At 40.2% G+C, this 23376-nt stretch overlaps 1 protein-coding gene across 1 annotated transcript in view; it reads right to left on the bottom strand.

Moving 5' to 3' along the window:
- Positions 1-2692: 2692 nt before the first annotated feature.
- Positions 2693-23376, bottom strand: part of LOC123770242 (juvenile hormone esterase) — a 64726-nt gene continuing 44042 nt past the window's right edge. The window contains exons 7-13 of the mRNA XM_069339945.1: positions 22422-22620; positions 21579-21674; positions 20996-21099; positions 17107-17272; positions 16540-16657; positions 10139-10325; positions 2693-5650 (exon numbers count right to left, since the gene is read on the bottom strand). Of these exons, the coding sequence (XP_069196046.1) occupies positions 5468-5650; positions 10139-10325; positions 16540-16657; positions 17107-17272; positions 20996-21099; positions 21579-21674; positions 22422-22620 (1053 nt within the window). The 3' untranslated portion in view covers positions 2693-5467. The remainder of the gene's footprint in view (positions 5651-10138; positions 10326-16539; positions 16658-17106; positions 17273-20995; positions 21100-21578; positions 21675-22421; positions 22621-23376) is intronic.

Raw genomic sequence — 23376 nt, forward strand, 5'->3', positions numbered from 1 at the left:
TTTCTTTTGAACTGCTAATCCATGCTAATCATTCATTAAATTGTGCATTATGTCTCAATTTTTCATTTCCTTGGATATACTGTACAGTACAAAAAGATAGGAAAATAGGATAAAAATGAACCAGTAATATTTCTTTCATTATATTTTTTATTTAAATAACTGCATCAATATTTTTACAGCTGACAGGATTTGTTTTACCATACAGGTGCATTATTTGTTAAAAAAAAAATTGGTTTATTGTTACACACAATGGTGCTACATAGCCTTCCCAGCTTGGTGCCTTCTTTTAACACTTACTGATTAATAAATAAATAATAATAAATAAATGTTATTCAGGAAAAGTACATACAGTTGATTTACAAACATGATGATGGATTTATAGACAGAGCTAGTACATACAATACCTAAAGCTACTAATACTCATAGCATTTCGGGCAAGGTGTGGGGAAAAAACACAGACTAAAACTTAATAGTAATGGGGATTAGGTATAAATTGTGTTGAAAGAAGGAATAAAAAAAAGGGGGGGTAACATAGCACAAATCAGCAATTGTACACGTTGGTGAACAGCATTGTTTAAAAAATAGCAAGACATGAGTTGACATTTAGGGGGTAAGGTAGGTTACATGGAGTTAATTAGGTAGTACTTGGTTTTACTCTTAAACTGGTTGAGAGAGGTACAGCCTTTGACATTATTCGGGAGGTTATTCCACATTCTGGGTCCCTTGATTTGTAGAGCACTTCTAGTTTGGATACACACAGTCAAATTGTGTAACAGGAAGAGGTCTTGGACACAAATTTGTTCCATACTAAATGTAGAGGAATCAGCTGAGTATTCCTCAAATAAAATAAGCTGCCTCAGCCTATAAGGTAAATAAAATAAGCATTTCTCAAACAAGTAGCTGCCTCACCTCACTGCCTTACTGCTACATAGCCTTCCTGGCATGGTGCCTTCTTTTGATAATTACTTGTTCCACACCCAAGTTGTGTAACAGGAAGAGGTCTTGGACCCCTACTTCCCTCTCTCTTTTTTAATTAATAGTCCATATAGTCATAAAAATAACTTTAAGTATTTAATGAATAAAGTTTTTGACATTTTTACTCTTCTCCTTACCTAACATTATTTGTGCAGCATATTTTTATTTTATGTCTCACCCATATTTAATTTCAAAATAAAACCAAACTAAATAAATTTGAAATGGGTATGTATAGCTAAGGTACTCCCTTACTACTAGGTGAACAGGAGCATTTGGTGACAGTAAATGATCCCATCAGGCAGGGCTCATCGCCTTCTCTCATATTTCATGTTCACCAGTGTTTATTTACTTAATAACTACTGATATAATATCTTGCTATTATAAAACTAATTCTAATATCATAAAAGACATATTTACTCAAAGTTTTAAGCAGAGAAGGCATATATAACTTACACGAAGGACTCCTCTTCACGAGATTCAATTGCTATAATCTTTTGTTTATTTTCCAAAATCTTAAAATCGATACCAGTGTTATGTAGTAGAGAAAAATTGAGTTTATCCAATTTACGTAAAGCTATGAGTGGTCGACACCACACTTAGATCCCTGACCTAAGGTTTTTCGACTTAGTGTAGCTACCTAAATACCGACGTAGCCATCAAGAAGAAAAACCTTCGTAAGTACCTTCGTGAATCTGGCCCCTGTTCTACAGTTCGCCCTTCATGTCAATGTACCCCTACAGTATCATGTAAATTTAAGATAAGGCTTACTACAACTAAATATCCAACTTGTTCTTTGTAAGTTTACTTGACCCCACAGGGTCACTCGTAGGTAGGGGGCCCCTATTGATGACGTCAGGTCATGTGACACCCGCAACGCTGGGTGAATTTTTCTTCTGGAGACCCAATATGGCTTCAGGCTATCACTGACCAGATGTTTTCTCTAGAACAAAATTTAAAGAAAATGGAACATATATCTGGGGAAACTAGCAAAAATATAACTCGAGTCTTTGTTCTCATTTAATTTCTTACCTGATTATTAAAACCTTACCAAATATAGGGGGGAAACCCTTTATTTCAGACACACTTCTCAGTAGGAATTAGAAACAGATATATTGTATTTACATAAAAAAACACACACACACACTCACATACTAGCGCTATTAAAATACTCCAAAATAACTGTTATATTCCTTTCACCAGTGTTTTTTTTTTATCTATTGAACATTCGTCCTCTGAACCATACATAAGTAAGGGACCCCCCTACTTATGCCCCCTACACATGCTACATCCCGGGGCAGCTTTGTGAAAAAAATGGTTAGGATAGTCTCACGAGTCTCTCAGGCCCGCCCATGGGAGGTGGGTTTGGGAGCCCAGGGGGACGTGGACCACCACCCCACCCCACCATCTATCCAGGTGCGCGCCGAGTGTGCCCTAACCCAACCGCTTTTTGCACGAATCCCCCCCCAGCAGTCGAGTCGGCATGGCAGTGGCCAATCGGATCTGAAAATCAATTCACGATTTGTCTCCTTATTCACTACTCTCGTCGCCAGCAGTGAGGCTCCTCGTCGCCAGCAGCGAGACTCCTCGTCGCCAGCAGCGAGACTCCTCGTCAACAGGAGCGAGGCTCCTCGTCGCCAACAGTGAGGCTCCTCGTCACCAGCTGCGAGGATCCTCGTCACCAGACTCCAGCTTGGCCAGGATAATAATACACAGGATGGACACTTAATACGTATAATAATGAAACAACAAATGTTACGTGTCCTGGAAAATAAATACCGCAGGAGTAAATATTAACAAGGGCGAGAGTCTTAGTGTGTTCTATATAATCAACATTCACACTATAATTACACATACCTTGCTGCTGGTGTGTTGCACTAAAATACCACATTATTAATAATCGCCAACACTAATAGTCACACATGACAATATATACACAGTTGCACAGTAAACAGAATGAATAAATACGCAAATATATAAGCCTTCTGGTAAGTTGGCCTGTGTACAAGAAGCAAAGAATTCTGTGTATCAACCCGCAAGGAAAAACACATCAATGAGTCAAGTATCAGGGCAAAGAATAACATTCTAATCTATGTTAATATTATCACTAATAAGTGGCACTCACAATAAGGGAAACATAAATTAATAAATGACTCGCATCATATACTTACACCAACACAGCCGCCAGGCACCAACACAGTTGCCAGGCACCAACACAGCCGCCAGGCACCAACACAGTTGCCAGGCACCAACATGAGTGTATGTCTGCCATTGCTCTTAAGATGGTAGAAGTAAATTCCTCGATATGTTCCAAATAGGTCTTATTGCGCAACTTTTTAGATTTAAGTAGATAGTACACTTCTTGGTTTCTTCCGCCCAAAAAGTACTTGTGTTTTGAACGCCAACTTCCGTCACAACTGGGAGCTTGACACTTCTTTTGCATCTTTTGACACATCAGTTCAACTCTTTACCAATATTCATTACCCATCTGCGCCATGTCTTGTTGCCTTCTCCTGCGTCAAGAAAGTGGAGGACCACAAGAGGCGGCCCTTACTGTTGCCATCTTCTAAATGTTGCAGCGAGGCACCGGTTAACACACACGCAAGTAAAGCCTCTTTCTGATTTCTGATACTGTGAATAAAAAGATTCATTCTGTGAAATCACGGAAAGAATTTCTGATTTCTTCTGACTGGATCTAGCACTTTATTTCTGATATCCTAGCGAGCAGAAGTCGATCTCGTGATTTAGCTGTGATATCGTGACCTATAAGATCTGGGCAAGCAACTATTTACCCCGGGTTGGTCAAGTTAATCGCATGACCCTGCTACGCCAGTATCTAGAAGGGGCCACAGAGCTGCCATTATGTTAATAGATTTAAATAAAAATAAAAATAAATAAAATGTCCAAAAATATCCTAATGACTATCTTAAAAGATTGGACGAGATGGTAATAGCAATGTCTAAACTACTGTGAGGGGAGTAGAAATGATCAGAAAGCTGCAAGAGGCTTTATAAAAAGAGACTGGATAGTACAATAGCACAAAATAACTAAGCACATTAGCACAAAATAGCTAATGTGCTATCCAGCACAAAGAGTACAACAGCAGCAACAGAACCGTGTTGCTGCTGTTGTGACTGTTGAGTACGTGTTTAGTCTCGTTATCTTCTATATATTTCCAATCTTGCGCTTACAATCAACGTTGGTTAGCCACTGCTTCCCATAACCAAATTCATTGATGGTTATATCACTAAGTACCAATATATATCAACTTATAATAAAGTTACCAACAAATATTTATATATAATCAATCAAATAACATATTAGATGTAGAAATTACTAGAAATATGTGCTCTACTAAACATGTTAAATATGTTGCAGATACATATGCAATTAAATCTTTTTATCTATGGAGGATCGCCCGACTCAAAGATGCCATGGGTGCATTAATCTCTAAACACATGATAAGATTGATTACATGACACTCACATTTAATTTGAAGCTCCAGCTACTTAAAGTTATTAAGTATAAGTCATCAGTATTATACATCAAGTGAGAATATAATTCAATCAATTCATTATTTACATCCAGACTCTCTAACACAATATGTGTGGCGGGTCTGCTTTCTAATTTACGTAGTTCACAAAGTTAATATCCCAGACACAGCTTCACTGCAGCTCACTCTATCAAACATAAACTAGCTGTTGAGAGGTGACTGCATGTGAAAGAACTACCCTGTCAACACATCAACTGCTGCATGACAAGAAACCCCGTCGTCAACACATTAACAGCTGCAGGTGAAGGAACACCGTCGTCAACACATCAACAGCTGCATGACAAGGAACACCGTCGTCAACACATCAACAGCTGCATGACAAGGAACCCCATCGTCAACACATCAACAGCTGCATGACAAGGAACCCCGTCGTCAACACATCAACTGCTACATTACAAGGAACACCGCCGTCAACACATTAACAGCTGCAAGTGAAGGTACACTGCCGTCGACACATCAACAGCTGCATGACAAGGAACACCGCCGTCAACACATTAACAGCTGCAGGTGAAGGAACACCGTCGTCAACACATCAACTGCTACATTACAAGGAACACCGCCGTCAACACATTAACAGCTGCAAGTGAAGGTACACTGTCGTCAACACATCAACAGCTGCATGACAAGGAACACCGCCGTCAACACATTAACAGCTGCAAGGGAAGGAACACCGTCGTCGACACATCAACAGCTGCATGACAAGGAACACCGTCGTCGACACATCAACAGCTGCATGACAAGGAACACCGTCGTCGACACATCAACAGCTGCATGACAAGGAACACCGTCGTCAACACATCAACAGCTGCATGACAAGGAACACCGTCGTCAACACATCAACAGCTGCATGACAAGGAACACCGTCGTCGACACATCAACAGCTGCATGACAAGGAACACCGTCGTCAACACATCAACAGCTGCATGACAAGGAACACCGTCGTCAACACCGTACATCATCTTTCACGTTTCTCTTCCTAAACAAGAGGACTGCAAGGACGCAGAGCGCGCAGGCAGCCAGGCCTCCCAGGACACCGGTGGCGATCTGGAAGTGTTTCTTCTCCTTCACCTGCTGGTCGTAGTCAGCCTTCCTGACCATCTCCGGCTGGAGAGTCGGGGTCGGGGGCTGAAGAAGGGGAAGATGAGGAGTTATACATCAGTTCTGTGATCGTATGTGTTGGGGAGGACTTAATAATAACATTATTATTGAATATAAACAGTTAACCTGTATCTTAAATATTTGACCTGAAGGTGACTACGTAATTTATGCATTGAAAATCCTCATAACTTATATATATATATATATATATATATATATATATATATATATATATATATATATATATATATATATATGTCGTACCTAGTAGCCAGAATGCACTTCTCGGCCTACTATGCAAGGCCAGATTTGCCTAATAAGCCAAGTTTTCCTGAATTAATATAATTTCTCTAATTTTTTTCTTATGAAATGATAAAGCTACCCATTTCATTATGTATGAGGTCAATTATTTTTTATTGGAGTTAAAATTAACGTAGATATATGACCGAACCTAACCAACCCTACCTAACCTAACCTAACCTATCTTTTTAGGTTAGGTTAGGTTAGGTAGCCGAAAAAGTTAGGTTAGGTTAGGTTAGGTTGGTTAGGTAGTCGAAAAACAATTATTTCATAAAAACTTGGCTTATTAGGCAAATCGGGCCTTGCATATTAGGCCGAGAAGTGCGTTCTGGCTACTAGGTACGACATATATATATATATATATATATATATATATATATATATATATATATATATATATATATATATATATATATATATATGTCGTACCTAGTAGCCAGAACTCACTTCTCAGCCTATTATTCAAGGCCCGATTTGCCTAATAAGCCAAGTTTTCCTGAATTAATATATTTACTATAATTTTTTTCTTATGAAATGATAAAGCAACCCTTTTCTCTATGTATGAGGTCAATTTTTTTTTAATAGAGTTAAAATTAACGTAGATATATGACCGAACCTAACCAACCCTACCTAACCTAACCTAACCTATATTTATAGGTAAGGTTAGGTTAGGTAGCCAAAAAAAGCTAGGTTAGGTTAGGTTAGGTAGGTTAGGTAGACGAAAAAACATTAATTCATGAAAACTTGGCTTATTAGGCAAATCGGGCCTTGAATAGTAGGCTGAGAAGTGCGTTCTGGCTATTAGGTACGACATATATATATATATATATATATATATATATATATATATATATATATATATATATATATATATATATATATATATATATATATATATATATATATATATATATATATATATATAAATATATATATATTATTAAATATGACCGAAAAAGTAAGATTAATAATTCTAACACGAATTTTCTCAATCTTTCGTACATTTCTTTTCACTGTTGGAGGTAAATAAAAAATCAATTCTCCAAAATTCATTTTTATTTCTAGTCTGACGAGACACGAGCGCGTTTCGTAAAACTTATTACATTTTCAAAGACTTTAGTTTACAAATACACAACTGAATAGAACTTACGCATCTCCGATTTTACATCTACATTTGAGTGAGGTGGATGGGGTGAGGTGGCATTAATAGGGTATTAATTTCATCAACACAAGACAGAACAAGAGGTGGCATTAATAGGGTATTAATTTCATCAACACAAGACAGAACACGAAACAATGGGTATTGAATAGAAGTGTTTGTAGAAAGCCTATTGGTCCATATTTCTTGATGCTTCTGTATTGGAGCGGAGTCTTGAGGTGGGTAGAATATAGTTGTGCATTAATTGGCCGTTGATTGCTGGTGTTGACTTCTTGATGTGTAGTGCCTCGCAAACGTCAAGCCGCCTGCTATCGCTGTATCTATCGATGATTTCTGTGTTGTTTACTAGGATTTCTCTGGCGATGGTTTGGTTGTGGGAAGAGATTATATGTTCCTTAATGGAGCCCTGTTGCTTATGCATCGTTAAACGCCTAGAAAGAGATGTTGTTGTCTTGCCTATATACTGGGTTTTTTGGAGTTTACAGTCCCCAAGAGGACATTTGAAGGCATAGACGACGTTAGTCTCTTTTAAAGCCTACTGTTTTGTGTCTGGAGAGTTTCTCATGAGTAGGCTGGCCGTTTTTCTGGTTTTATAGTAAATCGTCAGTTGTATCCTCTGATTTTTGTCTGTAGGGATAACGTTTCTATTAACAATATCTTTCAGGACCCTTTCCTCCGTTTTATGAGCTGTGGAAAAGAAGTTCCTGTAAAATAGTTTAATAGGGGGTATAGGTGTTGTGTTAGTTGTCTCTTCAGAGGTTGCATGGCGTTTCACTTTCCTTCTTATGATGTCTTCGACGAAACCATTGGAGAAGCCGTTGTTGACTAGGACCTGCCCTACCCTACAGAGTTCTTCGTCGACTTGCTTCCATTCTGAGCTGTGGCTGAGAGCTCGGTCGACATATGCGTTAACAACACTCCTCTTGTACCTGTCTGGGCAGTCGCTGTTGGCACTTAGGCACATTCCCATGTTCGTTTTCTTAGTGTAGACTGCAGTGTGGAAACCTCCGCTCTTTTCCATGACTGTTACATCTAGAAAGGGCAGCTTCCCATCCTTTTCCATCTCGTAAGTGAAACGCAGCACGGAATTCTGCTCAAATGCCTCCTTCAGCTCCTGCAGATGTCTGACATCAGGTACCTGTGTAAAAATGTCGTCAACATACCTGCAATATATATGGCCTGTTTCAAGTTCATGTCGACTAAGACTTTTTGCTCGATGGTACCCATGTAGAAGTTTGCAAACAGGACACCTAGGGGAGAACCCATGGCGACCCCATCTACTTGCTTATACATGTGCCCATCCGGGCTCAAGAAGGGTGCCTCTTTAGTACAAGCTTGGAGTAGTTTCCTCAGAATATTTTCTGGTATGTCAAGAGGAGTACAGGCTGGATCACGATACACTCTGTCGGCTATCATCCCGATGATCTCATCCACAGGTACGTTGGTAAACAGCGATTCTACGTCCACCGAGGCTCTTATCCCTGTGGCCCGTGTGCCCCGCAGTAAGTCAACAAATTCCTTTGGAGACTTGATTGTGTTGATGAAATTAATACCCTATTAATGCCACCTCTTGTTCTGTCTTGTGTTGATGAAATTAATACCCTATTAATGCCACCTCACCCCATCCACCTCACTCAAATGTAGATATAAAATCGGAGATGTGTAAGTTCTATTCAGTTGTGTATTTGTAAACTAAAGTCTTTAAAAATGTAATAAGTTTTACGAAACGCGCTCGTGTCGCGTCAGACTAGAAATAAAAATGAATTTTGGAGAATTGATTTTTGATTTACCTCCAACAGTGAAAAGAAATGTACGAAAGATTGAGAAAATTCGTGTTAGAATTATTAATCTTACTTTTTCGGTCATATTTAATAATATATGTCTACAGGAAAGACTGCTACCAAAATATACTAATAATAAATATATATATATATATATATATATATATATATATATATATATATATATATATATATATATATATATATATATATATATATGTGTGTGTGTGTGTGTGTGTGTGTGTGTGTGTGTGTGTGTGTGTGTGTGTGTGTGTGTGTGTGTGTGTGTGTGTGTGTGTGTGTGTGTGTGTGTGTCACAGGGTAAAATTGCAAGACATGAAGAAGTCAACGACACCATCAACAGGAGCCTCGCCACAGCCCGCTGCGCGGCACAAAGAGAACCACACATATCCAGACCTAACGACCCTCAGAAGCGCCCTGATGGGGTCACCTTGTTACCTTGGAAGGATGGTAAGCAAGTGGTATGGGACTACACGTGCGCTGCCACACTGGCCAGTACCTACCTCCACTACAGCACACGTGAAACCTTTGGTGCTGCTTCTTTCAGGGAATCGCAGAAAATTATTAAATATAGAGGTCTGGCACACTGCTACAGCTTTGTTCCGATCGGCTCGGAGACCCTCGGTTCGAGGGGAAAATGTGCATTGAAGTTCCTGAATGAATGGGGGGACAAATTGATCAGCGCTACAAAAGACCAGAGAGCAAAAAGTTTCTTGTTCCAGCGCCTCAGTGTTGCGATTCAGAGGGGAAATGCCTGTTGCTTCTTGGGCACTAGTCCAACTTCAGAGGAATTCGAAGAAGTGTTTGACTTGCAACAATGATCGAACCCGTCTGTGACATTCATCAGTGTTTCCCATTGTCGTGTTTTTCAAGAGATCCATAACCTTTAAGCACTTTTTTGTATTATTATTTTTGTATCAACCCATGTATATCTTGTAACCATCAAATACATAATAAAGCACAAAAAATAAAAAAGGAACGGGGTGGTAGGAGAAAAGCACACAGAAACTGTATTGGAGGGGATCTAAACATTCCCTCTAATGCGTTATGCGTGGTTTCCTCCGAGGCTATGGGTCCCCCTTCTTCCAGCTAGAGAGAGTATATATATATATATATATATATATATATATATATATATATATATATATATATATATATATATATATATATATATATATATATATATATATATATATATATATATATATAATAATAATAAACAACTAATTTTACTAAAAAAAAATCAGTACGTACCTTGAGGGTGGTGGTGGGTTCAACTGTGTCTCTGTGGTAATTCCAACGTGTGAGAAAGTCCTCTTGGACTGTGAAGTTGTCTGAGACGAGCATGAAGTTTGGCTGAGAGAGGGAGAAGGGCAGCCATTTCTCTATGTCACCCTCCCACTTCTCACCCTCGCCTTGTGCTCCGTCAGGTGTCGGGTTCCTGCCAACAATCAGAGTTTTAATGAGTTTTGTCAACAACGTCACAATAGATCTTAATGCTGATTATTCAGGCAACGTGTTGACAACGGACACATCCACAAGGGCCTTGATGAGGGTTCGAACTTACGCACGGGATGTTCTCAGACGCGCCGTAATCAACTATACCACCACATGGTAAAAAAATTTCAACCTGGCGTGATACTGCCCCCACTAGGATCCCGAAGCTCTCCGAAACACAACCGGAATTTCACACAACTTTTCCTAACTTAATTACCTTTATTTATTCAATGCTTGAAGACGTGTGTGTTAACTTTAGGCTCTGGAAGCGGGTAGCAGAGGAAGAGGTTACGTCACTGGTGGTGTAGAGGTGTCACTCGTCCCACACCTCGCGAGAAATTTGGTCTGGGATCGAATCCCGGCCAGAGAGGATTTACTGGGAGCCAAGGTTTTTCTAGGATTGGTTAGATAGAACTGTTCGACCGTGTTCACCTAGCAGTAATTGGGTGCCTGGTTATTAACCGATTCCGGGTTGTGTTCCAGGATATATCAAGTAGGATAAGGCTTACCATGAGCAATGGGAAGGGGGGAACTATTATCCTCACACAGGAGTATGAAATCGTCTGCTCCTCTACCTACCTGTGTAAAACACTGAAGCAGAGTAAGTTGTCGTGCGTAGCAGAGAAAATCTTGATAAAAGAATATATACACCTAGAAGTATGCGCTAATATATATATATATATATATATATATATATATATATATATATATATATATATATATATATATATATATATATATATATATATATATATATATATATATATATATATATGTCGTACCTAGTAGCCAGAATGCACTTCTCAGCCTACTATGCAAGGCCCGATTTGCCTAATAAGCCAAGTTTTCCTGAACTAATATATTTTCTCTAATTTTTTTCTTATGAAATGATAAAGCTACCCATTTCATTATGTATGAGACCAATTTTTTTTTATTGGAGTTAAAATTAACGAAGATATATGACCGAACCTAACCAACCCTACTTAACCTAACCTAACCTATCTTCATAGGTTAGGTTAGGTTAGGTTGCCGAAAAAGTTAGGTTAGGTTAGGTTAGGCAGGATAGGTAGTCGAAAAACAATTAATTCATGAAAATTTGGCTTATTAGGCAACTCGGGCCTTGCATAGTAGGCTGAGAAGTGCATTCTGGCTACTAGGTACGACATATATATATATATATATATATATATATATATATATATATATATATATATATATATATATATATATATATATATATATATATATATATATATATATATATATATATATATATATATATATATATTGTTTTTGAGATATATACAAGAGTTGTTACATTCTTGTACAGCCACTAGTACGCATAGCGTTTCAGGCAGGTCCCTGAAATACGATCCCCGCCGCGAAGAATTGTTTTTACAACCAAGTACACATTTTACTGTTGAGTTAAACAGAGGCTACAGTTAAGGATTTGCGCCCAGTAAATCCTCCCCGGCCAGGATACGAACCCATGACATAGCGCTCTCGGAACGCCAGGCGAGTGTCTTACTACTGCACCACGGAGACCGGTAAAATATATATACTAGCAGTACCCGCCACGTGTTGCTGTGGCTCAGTCTGGGTAAGTGGGAAAGAAAGAAATGAGAAAGCGCACGTTTCTAACATGTTTAATTTTACAATGCTTGTGGGTATAGAATATTTTTTGCTGTTCCATTGTCTGTGGAGATATAGAGATTGTCTGGTTTGCCGACTCTAGAACACGCAACATATAATTGTCCACGTGAGAAGCAATCCGTGTCTAGATATAAACTGCACAATTCTACAGATTGGCCTTGAGCTTTGTTGATGGAGATTGCAAACGCCAAACGAATTGGAAATTAAAATCTCTTAAATTGAAATGTCATATCTGTTGGAATCATAGTAATGTGAGGAATGAGGACATCTTCACCTTTGAAAGGTCCTGTCAAGATTGTTGCTTCTATGACGTCGCTGATTAAGTTTTTTACTGCAAGCCGCATAGCACTGCAAAGTTTTGGCTGGTTGATATTTCGCAACATGATAATTGGCACGCCTATATCCAATTGTCGTACGTGTGATGGTCTCCCTGGCAGATCGAGTGAATTAAAAAACTCTGTTTGATAATTAACCGCTTCATCTGCTTCCTCAACAGTGTCGACGGACTTGTATGTGGCTGTCTCGCTTTGAATGTTAGACTGAATAATATTGTTAGGTTCGTGTGCCGGATGCTTTAGAAATGTTGCACGTGGGAGTTTCAATGAATTGCATGTTCAATGGCAATTTCAAAGCCGAGGTAGCAGTTAACTCTTCCACCTGGTAGCAATGTCTCAGCTATTCCGGACGATGCAAGAGCTGAGGCTATGCTATTTTGGGATCGAAATGCTGCCAGAATCAATCTAATTAGGAAGGTATTACCAGTTCTTCCTGACGCATCTAAGAAGATTTCTGCAAGCCCGTTATTGACAGTTTGAACTATTTGATTGTAAATGCCTTTTGGCTCAAGCGTTAGCTTAGGAATATTTGATTGCACATACGACAACAGATCACCCGTGTTGTAACTTTGTTCACGACGCAATTCTACATCGAACTAAGCAGCAGCAGATCGATTCGGTGATGGCATTTCCAATTGATTGAGGACTTTGTTCGTTCTCGATTTCTAAGCACAAATCTTCAATCATCATCAACGCCTCGTTGTAGATTTCCGTTGTGAAATCCATGTTCATATTTGAATTTTCCTTCCGTATTCGACGGACAATATCTTCAGCCATGTGCGATTTGTGTTTCTCTCATACTCTGTTGGAGATGAAGGAGAGCCGGTGGTCAATATAATTGAAAACAACGCACGAATTTGATTTGGATGTGACGTGTTGGGCGCGTCATTAATACATACATCCCAGTGTCGGTCGTTCTCCAATAAATTCAGAGCTTGACATGCACTACGGAAAGTGACATCTGTTACGCCATTGACAAATCTCAATTGCTGGAAGACGATGATCCAGGCACATTTACCAACAGCATGTGAAGAAAGAAGCATTCATCATGATTGGAATGCACGGTGTACAGTCTGCCTATCGTAGTTTATATCAATACGCCAGGTTGTCCGTCGACTCGCTCTCCTCGTTTGCGTCGTTCAAATAATTTTCTACTGGCATTCCATGTGTAATACGTAGGCACTTCCGAATACAGCAATGTTTTCGCAAACGCGTCATTTTGACATAACGTGAAGAAAGCAGTTAACAATGTAGCCGGTGGATTCATAGCTGTTTGTTGCACATTTGCAGATGTGAAATAAATGTGTTTTTCATTTTCCTGTTTTCAAAACAAAACCTAAAAATACTAACGAAATATTTCAATTCAAACGTAGATCAATTGACACAGCTCAATTTCACCACCAATTGCACTGAAAAATAAGAACAGTTAAAAAAACGAAATGAAAAACAATGAAAGAAGAATCAAATAAACTATACTCATAAAATGAACACTATGGTAAACAACACAGCTCAATTCCAACGCAATGTCACACAAAAGAATTAAATCCAAATGAAAAATAATCAAAATCTATGAAAAATCAATTTATCAATGCAATCGGAATCATTGAAATGAAATCGTAACGTATTTTGAATAGCGTGTGTTACTCTTACGTGCAACAGATGGTGCTGTTTTTCCCCCAAAAAATGTTTTTACCTGTCACAGGTGTGGCATCTAAATAGTAGGTATATAAAAACATGCACGTATTCGAATGGAACGATGAGTCTAAATTTCAAAGTAATCGGAGAAGAACTTTCGGAGAGTACAGCATGTGTTGCTCTTACGTCCAACATATCCCTGGAAACACAAACCGAAACTGTCTCTATTTTCCGCTTATTACAACTTGTAATAAAGCTGTTACATCTTGGCTTAACGTGTTTATGACGTATTAGAACGTTGTTACAACTTGCTATATTGGTTGTTATAACTGGTTAGGAAGTGTTAAAACTTGTTCGAACGTTGTACCAACGTCGTAGTTTCGGTGTGTGTTTGGCGGGATGGCGCTATTTAAAAAAAAAAACGCATGTTTTTTCTTGTCATAGGTGAGGCATGTATATAGTAGTTATATAAAAACACTCGTCTATTCGAATGCAATGCTGTGTCAAAATTTCAGAGCAATCGGTAAAGAGGTTTCGAAGATTTCCCTCACAAGAAAAACACATAAAAACATAGTTTTTCACAAAAAAAGCATGTTTCTTGCCGTCACAGACGTGACATCTACATATTTTGTATATAAAAACCAACTCGGACACGAATGGAACGTTGCGTGAAAATTTCAAAGCAATCGTTGAAGAACTTTCGGAGATTAGCGATTTTGAACAAACGAACATTTCCATTTATATATATATGTATATATATATATATATATATATATATATATATATATATATATATATATATATATATATATGCAAACAAGCCTGAATGGTCCCCAGGACTATATACAACTGAAAACTCACACCCCAGAAGTGACTCGAACCCATACTCCCACAACTGGTATGTACAGGGACGCCTTAATCCGCTTGACCATCACGACCGGACATAAGGAAGTGATAGCCGAGGCTATATGAACCACTTCCCCGCCGGCACTCGGATGGTAATCTTGGGCATAGCATTTTATCAAATCACCTCATTCTTTGGGGCACACGTGAGGAACACAAATGCAAACAAGCCTGAATGGTCCCCAGGACTATATACAACTGAAAACTCACACCCCAGAAGTGACTCGAACCCATACTCCCACAACTGGTATGTACAGGGACGCCTTAATCCGCTTGACCATCACGACCGGACATAAGGAAGTGATAGCCGAGGCTATATGAACCACTTCCCCGCCGGCACTCGGATGGTAATCTTGGGCATAGCATTTTATCAAATCACCTCATTCTTTGGGGCACACGTGAGGAACACAAAGTGAGGAACGGGGAAGTGGTTCATATAGCCTCGGCTATCACTTCCTTATGTCCGGTCGTGATGGTCAAGCGGATTAAGGCGTCCCTGTACATACCAGTTGTGGGAGTATGGGTTCGAGTCACTTCTGGGGTGTGAGTTTTCAGTTGTATATAGTCCTGGGGACCATTCAGGCTTGTTTGCATTTGTGTTCCTCACGTGTGCCCCAAAGAATGAGGTGATTTGATAAAATGCTATGCCCAAGATTACCATCCGAGTGCCGGCGGGGAAGTGGTTCATATAGCCTCGGCTATCACTTCCTTATGTCCGGTCGTGATGGTCAAGCGGATTAAGGCGTCCCTGTACATACCAGTTGTGGGAGTATGGGTTCGAGTCACTTCTGGGGTGTGAGTTTTCAGTTGTATATAGTCCTGGGGACCATTCAGGCTTGTTTGCATTTGTGTTCCTCACGTGTGCGCCAAAGAATGAGGTGATTTGATAAAATGCTATGCCCAAGATTACCATCCGAGTGCCGGCGGGGAAGTGGTTCATATAGCCTCGGCTATCACTTCCTTATGTCCGGTCGTGATGGTCAAGCGGATTAAGGCGTCCCTGTACATACCAGTTGTGGGAGTATGGGTTCGAGTCACTTCTGGGGTGTGAGTTTTCAGTTGTATATAGTCCTGGGGACCATTCAGGCTTGTTTGCATTTGTGTTCCTCACGTGTGCCCCAAAGAATGAGGTGATTTGATAAAATGCTATGCCCAAGATTACCATCCGAGTGCCGGCGGGGAAGTGGTTCATATAGCCTCGGCTATCACTTCCTTATGTCCGGTCGTGATGGTCAAGCGGATTAAGGCGTCCCTGTACATACCAGTTGTGGGAGTATGGGTTCGAGTCACTTCTGGGGTGTGAGTTTTCAGTTATATATATATATATATATATATATATATATATATATATATATATATATATATATATATATATATATATATATATATATATATATATATATATATATATATATATATATAAATATATACATACATAACGCTTACTTTTCTTCTGAATTCTGCTAAAAACTAATGTATACTGATGGGCAGTGAGCTATTGTGATGGTTTTAATAACCATCCCGAGGTTAATAGGCCATAAGTCCAACATCAAACAACCCTTAATATCCAACACTCCGTGGCTGCAAACCCCTTGATAACTGTACCGGGTGGTTACAGCGGGTGTGACTCACCCGTACTTGGCGAAGTTGGTCCAGAGTGTGGTCATGCGGCTGACCATGGTGCGCTGCCGCTCGTCCAGGTCCCCGGGCAGGTGGAACAGGTACAACAACTCGTCGGCGTGAGAGATACCTGCAGAGGTCAACGGTTGGCCATTTGTTATAATGTCTCTCTCTGCTTCTCTCTCTCTCTCTGTTTCTCTCTCTCTCTCTGTCTCTGTCTCTCTCTCTCTCTCTCTCTCTCTCTCTCTCTCTCTCTCTCTCTCTCTCTCTCTCTCTCTCTCTCTCTCTCTCTCTCTCTCTCTCTCTCTCTCTCTCTCTCTCTGGATCTCTCTTTCTCTGGATCTCTCTCTTTCTCTGCTCCTCTCTCTCTCTCTCTCTCTCTCTCTCTGTCTCTCTCTCTCTGTCTCTCTCTCTCTCTCTCTCTCTCTCTCTCTCTCTCTCTCTCTCTCTCTCTCTCTCTCTCTCTCTCTCTCTCTCTCTCTCTCTCTCTCTCTCTCTCTCTCTGGATCTCTCTCTCTCTCTCTCTGGATCTCACAGTTCGTCGTTCTCATATTTTCTCTCTTTGTGTATCTCTCTCACCTCCAGGCACCGGAATGTCAGGCATAGCCATGAAGATCCAAGGAAAGAGCGAATCGTCAGCCTCGAACTCCCAGGAGTAGAAGAAGATTGGGAGGTCGGGTGCCTGTGCGTTGATGAGGTGAACAACCTCCCAGAGGCCAGCCTTCAGAAACAACACGCCGCCCATCTGTAGATGAGAGACAGATATTACTGGTGTCCTACCTTTGAGAGAATTGTTGGTGATGGAGGGAGAGAGGGCTGGTATTATTGGTGATGGTGGAGGGAGAGAGGGCTGGTATTGTTGGTGATGGTGGAGGGAGGGAGGGCTGGTATTGTTGGTGATGGTGGAAGGTGAGAGGGCTGGTATTGTTGGTGATGGTGGAGGGAGAGAGGGCTGGTATTGTTGGTGATGGTGGAGGGTGAGAGGGCTGGTATTGTTGGTGATGGTGGAGGGTGACAGGGGCGCTATTCCTGGTGATAGTGAAGAGGCAGTAAATAGTATCAGCAAATTGGAGAGTTAGAAAGCTCAGAATATTAGGTTGCTTAGAGCAAGATGATCAGAATTATGATTCGTGTGAATAAGAAAGTTACAGTTAGTCAACTGTTGTGGGATTGTTTCCTGAGGAGGGTTATGAGGGTATATATATATATATATATATATATATATATATATATATATATATATATATATATATATATATATATATATATATATATATATATATATATATATATATATATATATATATATATATATATATATATAATATACACACACAGGCTGTCTGTCCCTGACAAAATTATTTAAATATACTTGGGAATATAAACTATAGAGGAAAAGAGGTGAGCTGACGAATTGGATAACAAATTATAGAAAATGCAGACAGGAACTGAAATTATACTTTTAAAGTTATGAAGACATTGAAGATTGTTTGTAATTCACATTTTGTAATTTTTTTTGTAATTAACTTTTGTCTCATTGAGGAATGAAACTTCAGATGTATAATTTAGAATGAAGAACTCATACTGAAGGGGCTCTCACGACTTGGGTCAGTCAGGCCGACGAAAATATCAAATATGTCAGTCACATCATTATTTGAGACCCACTAATGTCACCTGCATTCTCAGTCATAGTTTACTTTACCCAACCACAGCTCACCCAAGGTTGACTTACATCAATCACCCAAGGTTGACTTACATCAATCACCCAAGGTTGACTTACATCAATCACCCAAGGTTGACTTACATCAATCACCCAAGGTTGACTTACATCAATCACCCAAGGTTGACTTACATCAATCACCCTAGGTTGACTTACATCAATCACCCAAGGTTGACTTACATCAATCACCCAAGGTTGACTTACATCAATCACCCAAGGTTGACTTACATCAATCACCCTAGGTTGACTTACATCAATCACCCAAGGTTGACTTACATCAATCACCCAAGGTTGACTTACATCAATCACCCAAGGTTGACTTACATCAATCACCCAAGGTTGACTTACATCAATCACCCTAGGTTGACTTGCATCAATCACCCAAGGTTGACTTACATCAATCACCCAAGGTTGACTTACATCAATCACCCAAGGTTGACTTACATCAATCACCCAAGGTTGACTTACATCAATCACCCTAGGTTGACTTACATCAATCACCCAAGGTTGACTTACATCAATCACCCTAGGTTGACTTACATCAATCACCCTAGGTTGACTTACATCAATCACCCAAGGTTGACTTACATCAATCACCCAAGGTTGACTTACATCAATCACCCAAGGTTGACTTACATCAATCACCCAAGGTTGACTTACATCAATCACCCAAGGTTGACTTACATCAATCACCCAAGGTTGACTTACATCAATCACCCAAGGTTGACTTACATCAATCCCCATAGGTTGACTTACATCAATCACCCAAGGTTGACTTACATCAATCACCCAAGGTTGACTTACATCAATCACCCAAGGTTGACTTACATCAATCACCCAAGGTTGACTTACATCAATCACCCAAGGTTGACTTACATCAATCACCCAAGGTTAACTTACATCAATGACCCAAGGTTAACTTACATCAATCACCCAAGGTTAACTTACATCAATCACCCAAGGTTGACTTACATCAATCACCCAAGGGTGACTTACATCAATCACCCAAAGTTGACTTACATCAATCACCCAAGGTTGACTTACATCAATCACCCAAGGTTAACTTACATCAATCACCCAAGGTTAACTTACATCATTCACCCAAGGTTAACTTACATCAATCACCCAAGGTCGACTTACATCAATCACCCAAGAGTAACTTACATCAATCACCCAAGGTTGACTTACATCAATCACCCAAGGTTGACTTACATCAATCACCCAGGAGTAACTTACATCAATCACCCAAGAGTAACTTACATCAATCACTGAAGGTTGACTAACATCAATCACCCAAGGTTGACTTACCTCAATCACCCAAGGTTAACTTACATCAATCACCCAAGGTTGACTTACATCAATCACCCAAGGTTGACTTACATCAGTTACCCAAGGTTTACTTACATCAATCACCCAAGGTTGACTTACATCAATCACCCAAGGTTGACTTACATCAATTACCCAAGGTTAACTTACATCAATCACCCAAGAGTAACTTACATCAATCACCCAAGGTTAACTTACATCAATCACCCAAGGTTAACTTACATCAATCACCCAAGGTTGACTTACATCAATCACCCAAAGTTGATTTACATCAATCACCCAAGGTTAACTTACATCAATCACCCAAGGTTAACTTACATCAATCACCCAAGGTTAACTTACATCAATCACCCAAGGTTGACTTACATCAATCACCCAAGGTTGACCTACATCAATCACCCAAGGTTGACTTACATCAATCACCCAAGGTTGACTTACATCAATCACCCAAGGTTAACTTACATCAATCACCCAAGGTTAACTTACATCAATTACCCAAGGTTGACTTACACCAATCACCCAAGAGTAACTTACATCAATCACCCAAGAGTAACTTACATCAATCACAAAAGGTTGACTTACATCAATCACCCAAGGTTGACTTACCTCAATCACCCAAGGTTAACTTACATCAATCACCCAAGAGTAACTTACATCAATCACCCAAGGTTGACTTACATCAATCACCCAAGGTTGACTTACCTCAATCACCCAAGGTTAACTTACATCAATCATCCAAGAGTAACTTACCTCAATCACCCAAGGTTAACTTACATCAATCACCCAAGGTTGACTTACATCAATCACCCAAGGTTGACTTACATCAATCACCCAAGGTTAACTTACATCAATCAGCCAAGAGTAACTTACATCAATCACCCAAGGTTGACTTACATTAATCACCCAAGAGTAACTTACATCAATCACCCAAGAGTAACTTTCATCAATCACCCAAGGTTGACTTACATCAATCACCCAAGGTTGATTTACCTCAATCACCCAAGGTTAACTTACATCAATCACCCAAGAGTAACTTACATCAATCACCCAAGGTTGACTTACATCAATCACCCAAGGTTGACTTACATCAATCACTCAAGGTTAACTTACATCAATCACCCAAGGTTGACTTACATCAATCACCCAAGGTTGACTTACTTCAATCACTCAAGGTTAACTTACATCAATCACTCAAGGTTAACTTACATCAATCACCCAAGGTTGACTTACATCAATCACTCAAGGTTAACTTACATCAATCACCCAAGGTTGACTTACATCAATCACCGAAGGTTAACTTACATCAATCACTCAAGGTTAACATACATCAATCACCCAAGATTGACTTTCATCAATCACCCAAGGTTGACTTACATCAATCACCCAAGGTTGACTTACATCAATCACCCAAGAGCAACTTACATCAATCATGCCCCCGACCATGGTGTTCCAGACGCCCATGGTGGCGTGGGGAAGGTAGGCCACCTGCATTGTGTCGGTGACCGCTCCGTTGGCGTCATCAATACCTGTGTTAGGGAGAGATCACCAACCTGTCACTCTGGCTCAGGGCACGACATCAATCTGACAGTCACCTACTCGACCAATCAAGCGGTCAGTTAATTAATCTATCACTTAACCAGTTACGAATTCAGTCAATCAACCAGTCAGTCAGTCAGTCAAGCAGTTATGAAACTATCAATCAATTAATTAATCGAGCAATTACAGAGGCAGTTAATCTAGGAAACAATATATATAAATGAATCAAATATTCAGCCAATTAAAAAGCTCATTAGCTCGGAAAATACTTAACGTTAGTCACAGTTTAGCAGTGGGGCAGTGGGGTAAACTATGGGGCAACTATGTAGTCAGGGAATCAGTAAATTAATCACTCGATCTAGCGATCAATTCACCAAACACCAGCAAAGAAATCTGACAAGCAATTTGACAGTTAATATGTTAACACATCATTCAAATGAACTGATGTACCGGCGTCACTGTAACTTACCAAAGGCATTGATGAGTGTGGAGAGAGCGTTGTCCCTCATAAACTCTGTGTCGTTGGTGTAGTGATGGTTGGGGTACAGGTAGTCCTTGTAGGAGACTGTTGAGGAGAGTAGCACGGGCTTAGTGGTGTGCTACGGGGACAGGTACACCACTTAGAGACTCCAGGGCAGGTACACCACTTAGAGACACAGGGACAGGTACACCACTTAGAGACACCAGGGCAGGTACACCACTTAGAGACACAGGGACAGGTACACCACTTAGAGACACCAGGGCAGGTACACCACTTAGAGACACAGGGACAGGTACACCACTTAGAGACACAGGGACAGGTACACCACTTAGAGACACCAGGGCAGGTACACCACTTAGAGACACCAGGACAGGTACACCACTTAGAGACACCAGGACAGGTACACCACTTAGGGACACAGGGACAGTCTACCTAACTTTCAGTAACACTTTAGTGATATCAAATTTGATTATCATATTAATTACCTTAATTATAAATATCAGTATAGTCATTATTATTAATTTTAATAAGATCATAGTTATGGGAAAGGTGTTTTTAAATATAATTATGACAACTATTATTATTAACACTTTTATTTTTGCATCCAAATCCAGGCTTAATGTTCCATTATAAGCCAGACTTAAGGATCCATTATAAGCCAGACTTGAGGCTCCATTATAAGCCATACTTAAGGATACATTAAAAGCCAGACTTAAGGTTCCACCACAAACCAGACTTAAGGTTCCACCACAAACCAGACTTAAGGTTCCACCACACAATGCAGTTAACCTAAACAACAAGACATTGTCAACAAGGTAAGACTATCCTTACGGCCGATGATGAGCGATCCTTCGTCGCGGACGCTGCCGGTCATGACGGGCACCCTCAGGAACTCTCCCTGCTGCAGGATGAGTCTCGGGTGCTGGGGGACGACCACCTCCAGGCTGTGGTTGGCGGGAGGGGCCAGCTCCTCCTGCACCACGGGACTCAACCCCCGGAAGCCTAGACCTCCAACTTTACGATCATCAGCCTGTTGATAAAGGCCGGTCTCCATGAGATAATAAATATATGAGATATATAAGTATGGTGGGTGGGGTGTTTACCCGGCTGAGTTCGGGACTCTCTGACCCACTTTTCTCCCTCTCTCCTAATCTTTCTTCTTTCCTCTCTGTTTCCCTATTCCTCCCTTCTCTCTCTCATCTCCATCTTCTTCCCTCTTTCTTTCTCGCCGAGATCCCCCTCATCCGTTTTCCTCTTCTCATCTCTCCCATTCCTCCCCTCTTTTTCTTTCTTCACACTCCTCGCCCCAACAGGCCCCCTCCCTCTCTCCTTCCCTCTCTTCGGAACATTCCCAATTCTCCATTCCTCTTTTCAAATAATCTCCTCTCTTTCCTCCTTTTCCTTCCTTCGTTCCTTCTTTCACCCACCCTTCCTTCTCTCTCTCTCTCAGAGATATAATCACGAGTTCTGTTTTCCGTAAATTTATTGGCAGCTTTTTCAGTATTTCATAATATTAAATGTTGTGTGTGTGTGAGAGAGGAGGAGGGGGATGGTGGGAGAGAGGGACACAGGGTAGAGAAGGTAAGAGAACGGGTGAGAAGGGTGAATGTTAAGAGAGGGGGGAAGGAAACTATCAGGATAGAGCGCCAAGCCATTACGACTATATAGTACTAGGAAGGGCTTAGGATATGGAGGGCGGGCAGAATTTTGGGATAGAAAGATGGATAAGGGTAGGAGATGGAGAAGAAAGGAGATAGGTGGAAGGAGATATAGGAGATAGGATATA

The sequence above is a fragment of the Procambarus clarkii genome, chromosome 42 (genome assembly GCF_040958095.1).
Source record: "Procambarus clarkii isolate CNS0578487 chromosome 42, FALCON_Pclarkii_2.0, whole genome shotgun sequence".
NCBI lineage: Eukaryota > Metazoa > Arthropoda > Malacostraca > Decapoda > Cambaridae > Procambarus > Procambarus clarkii.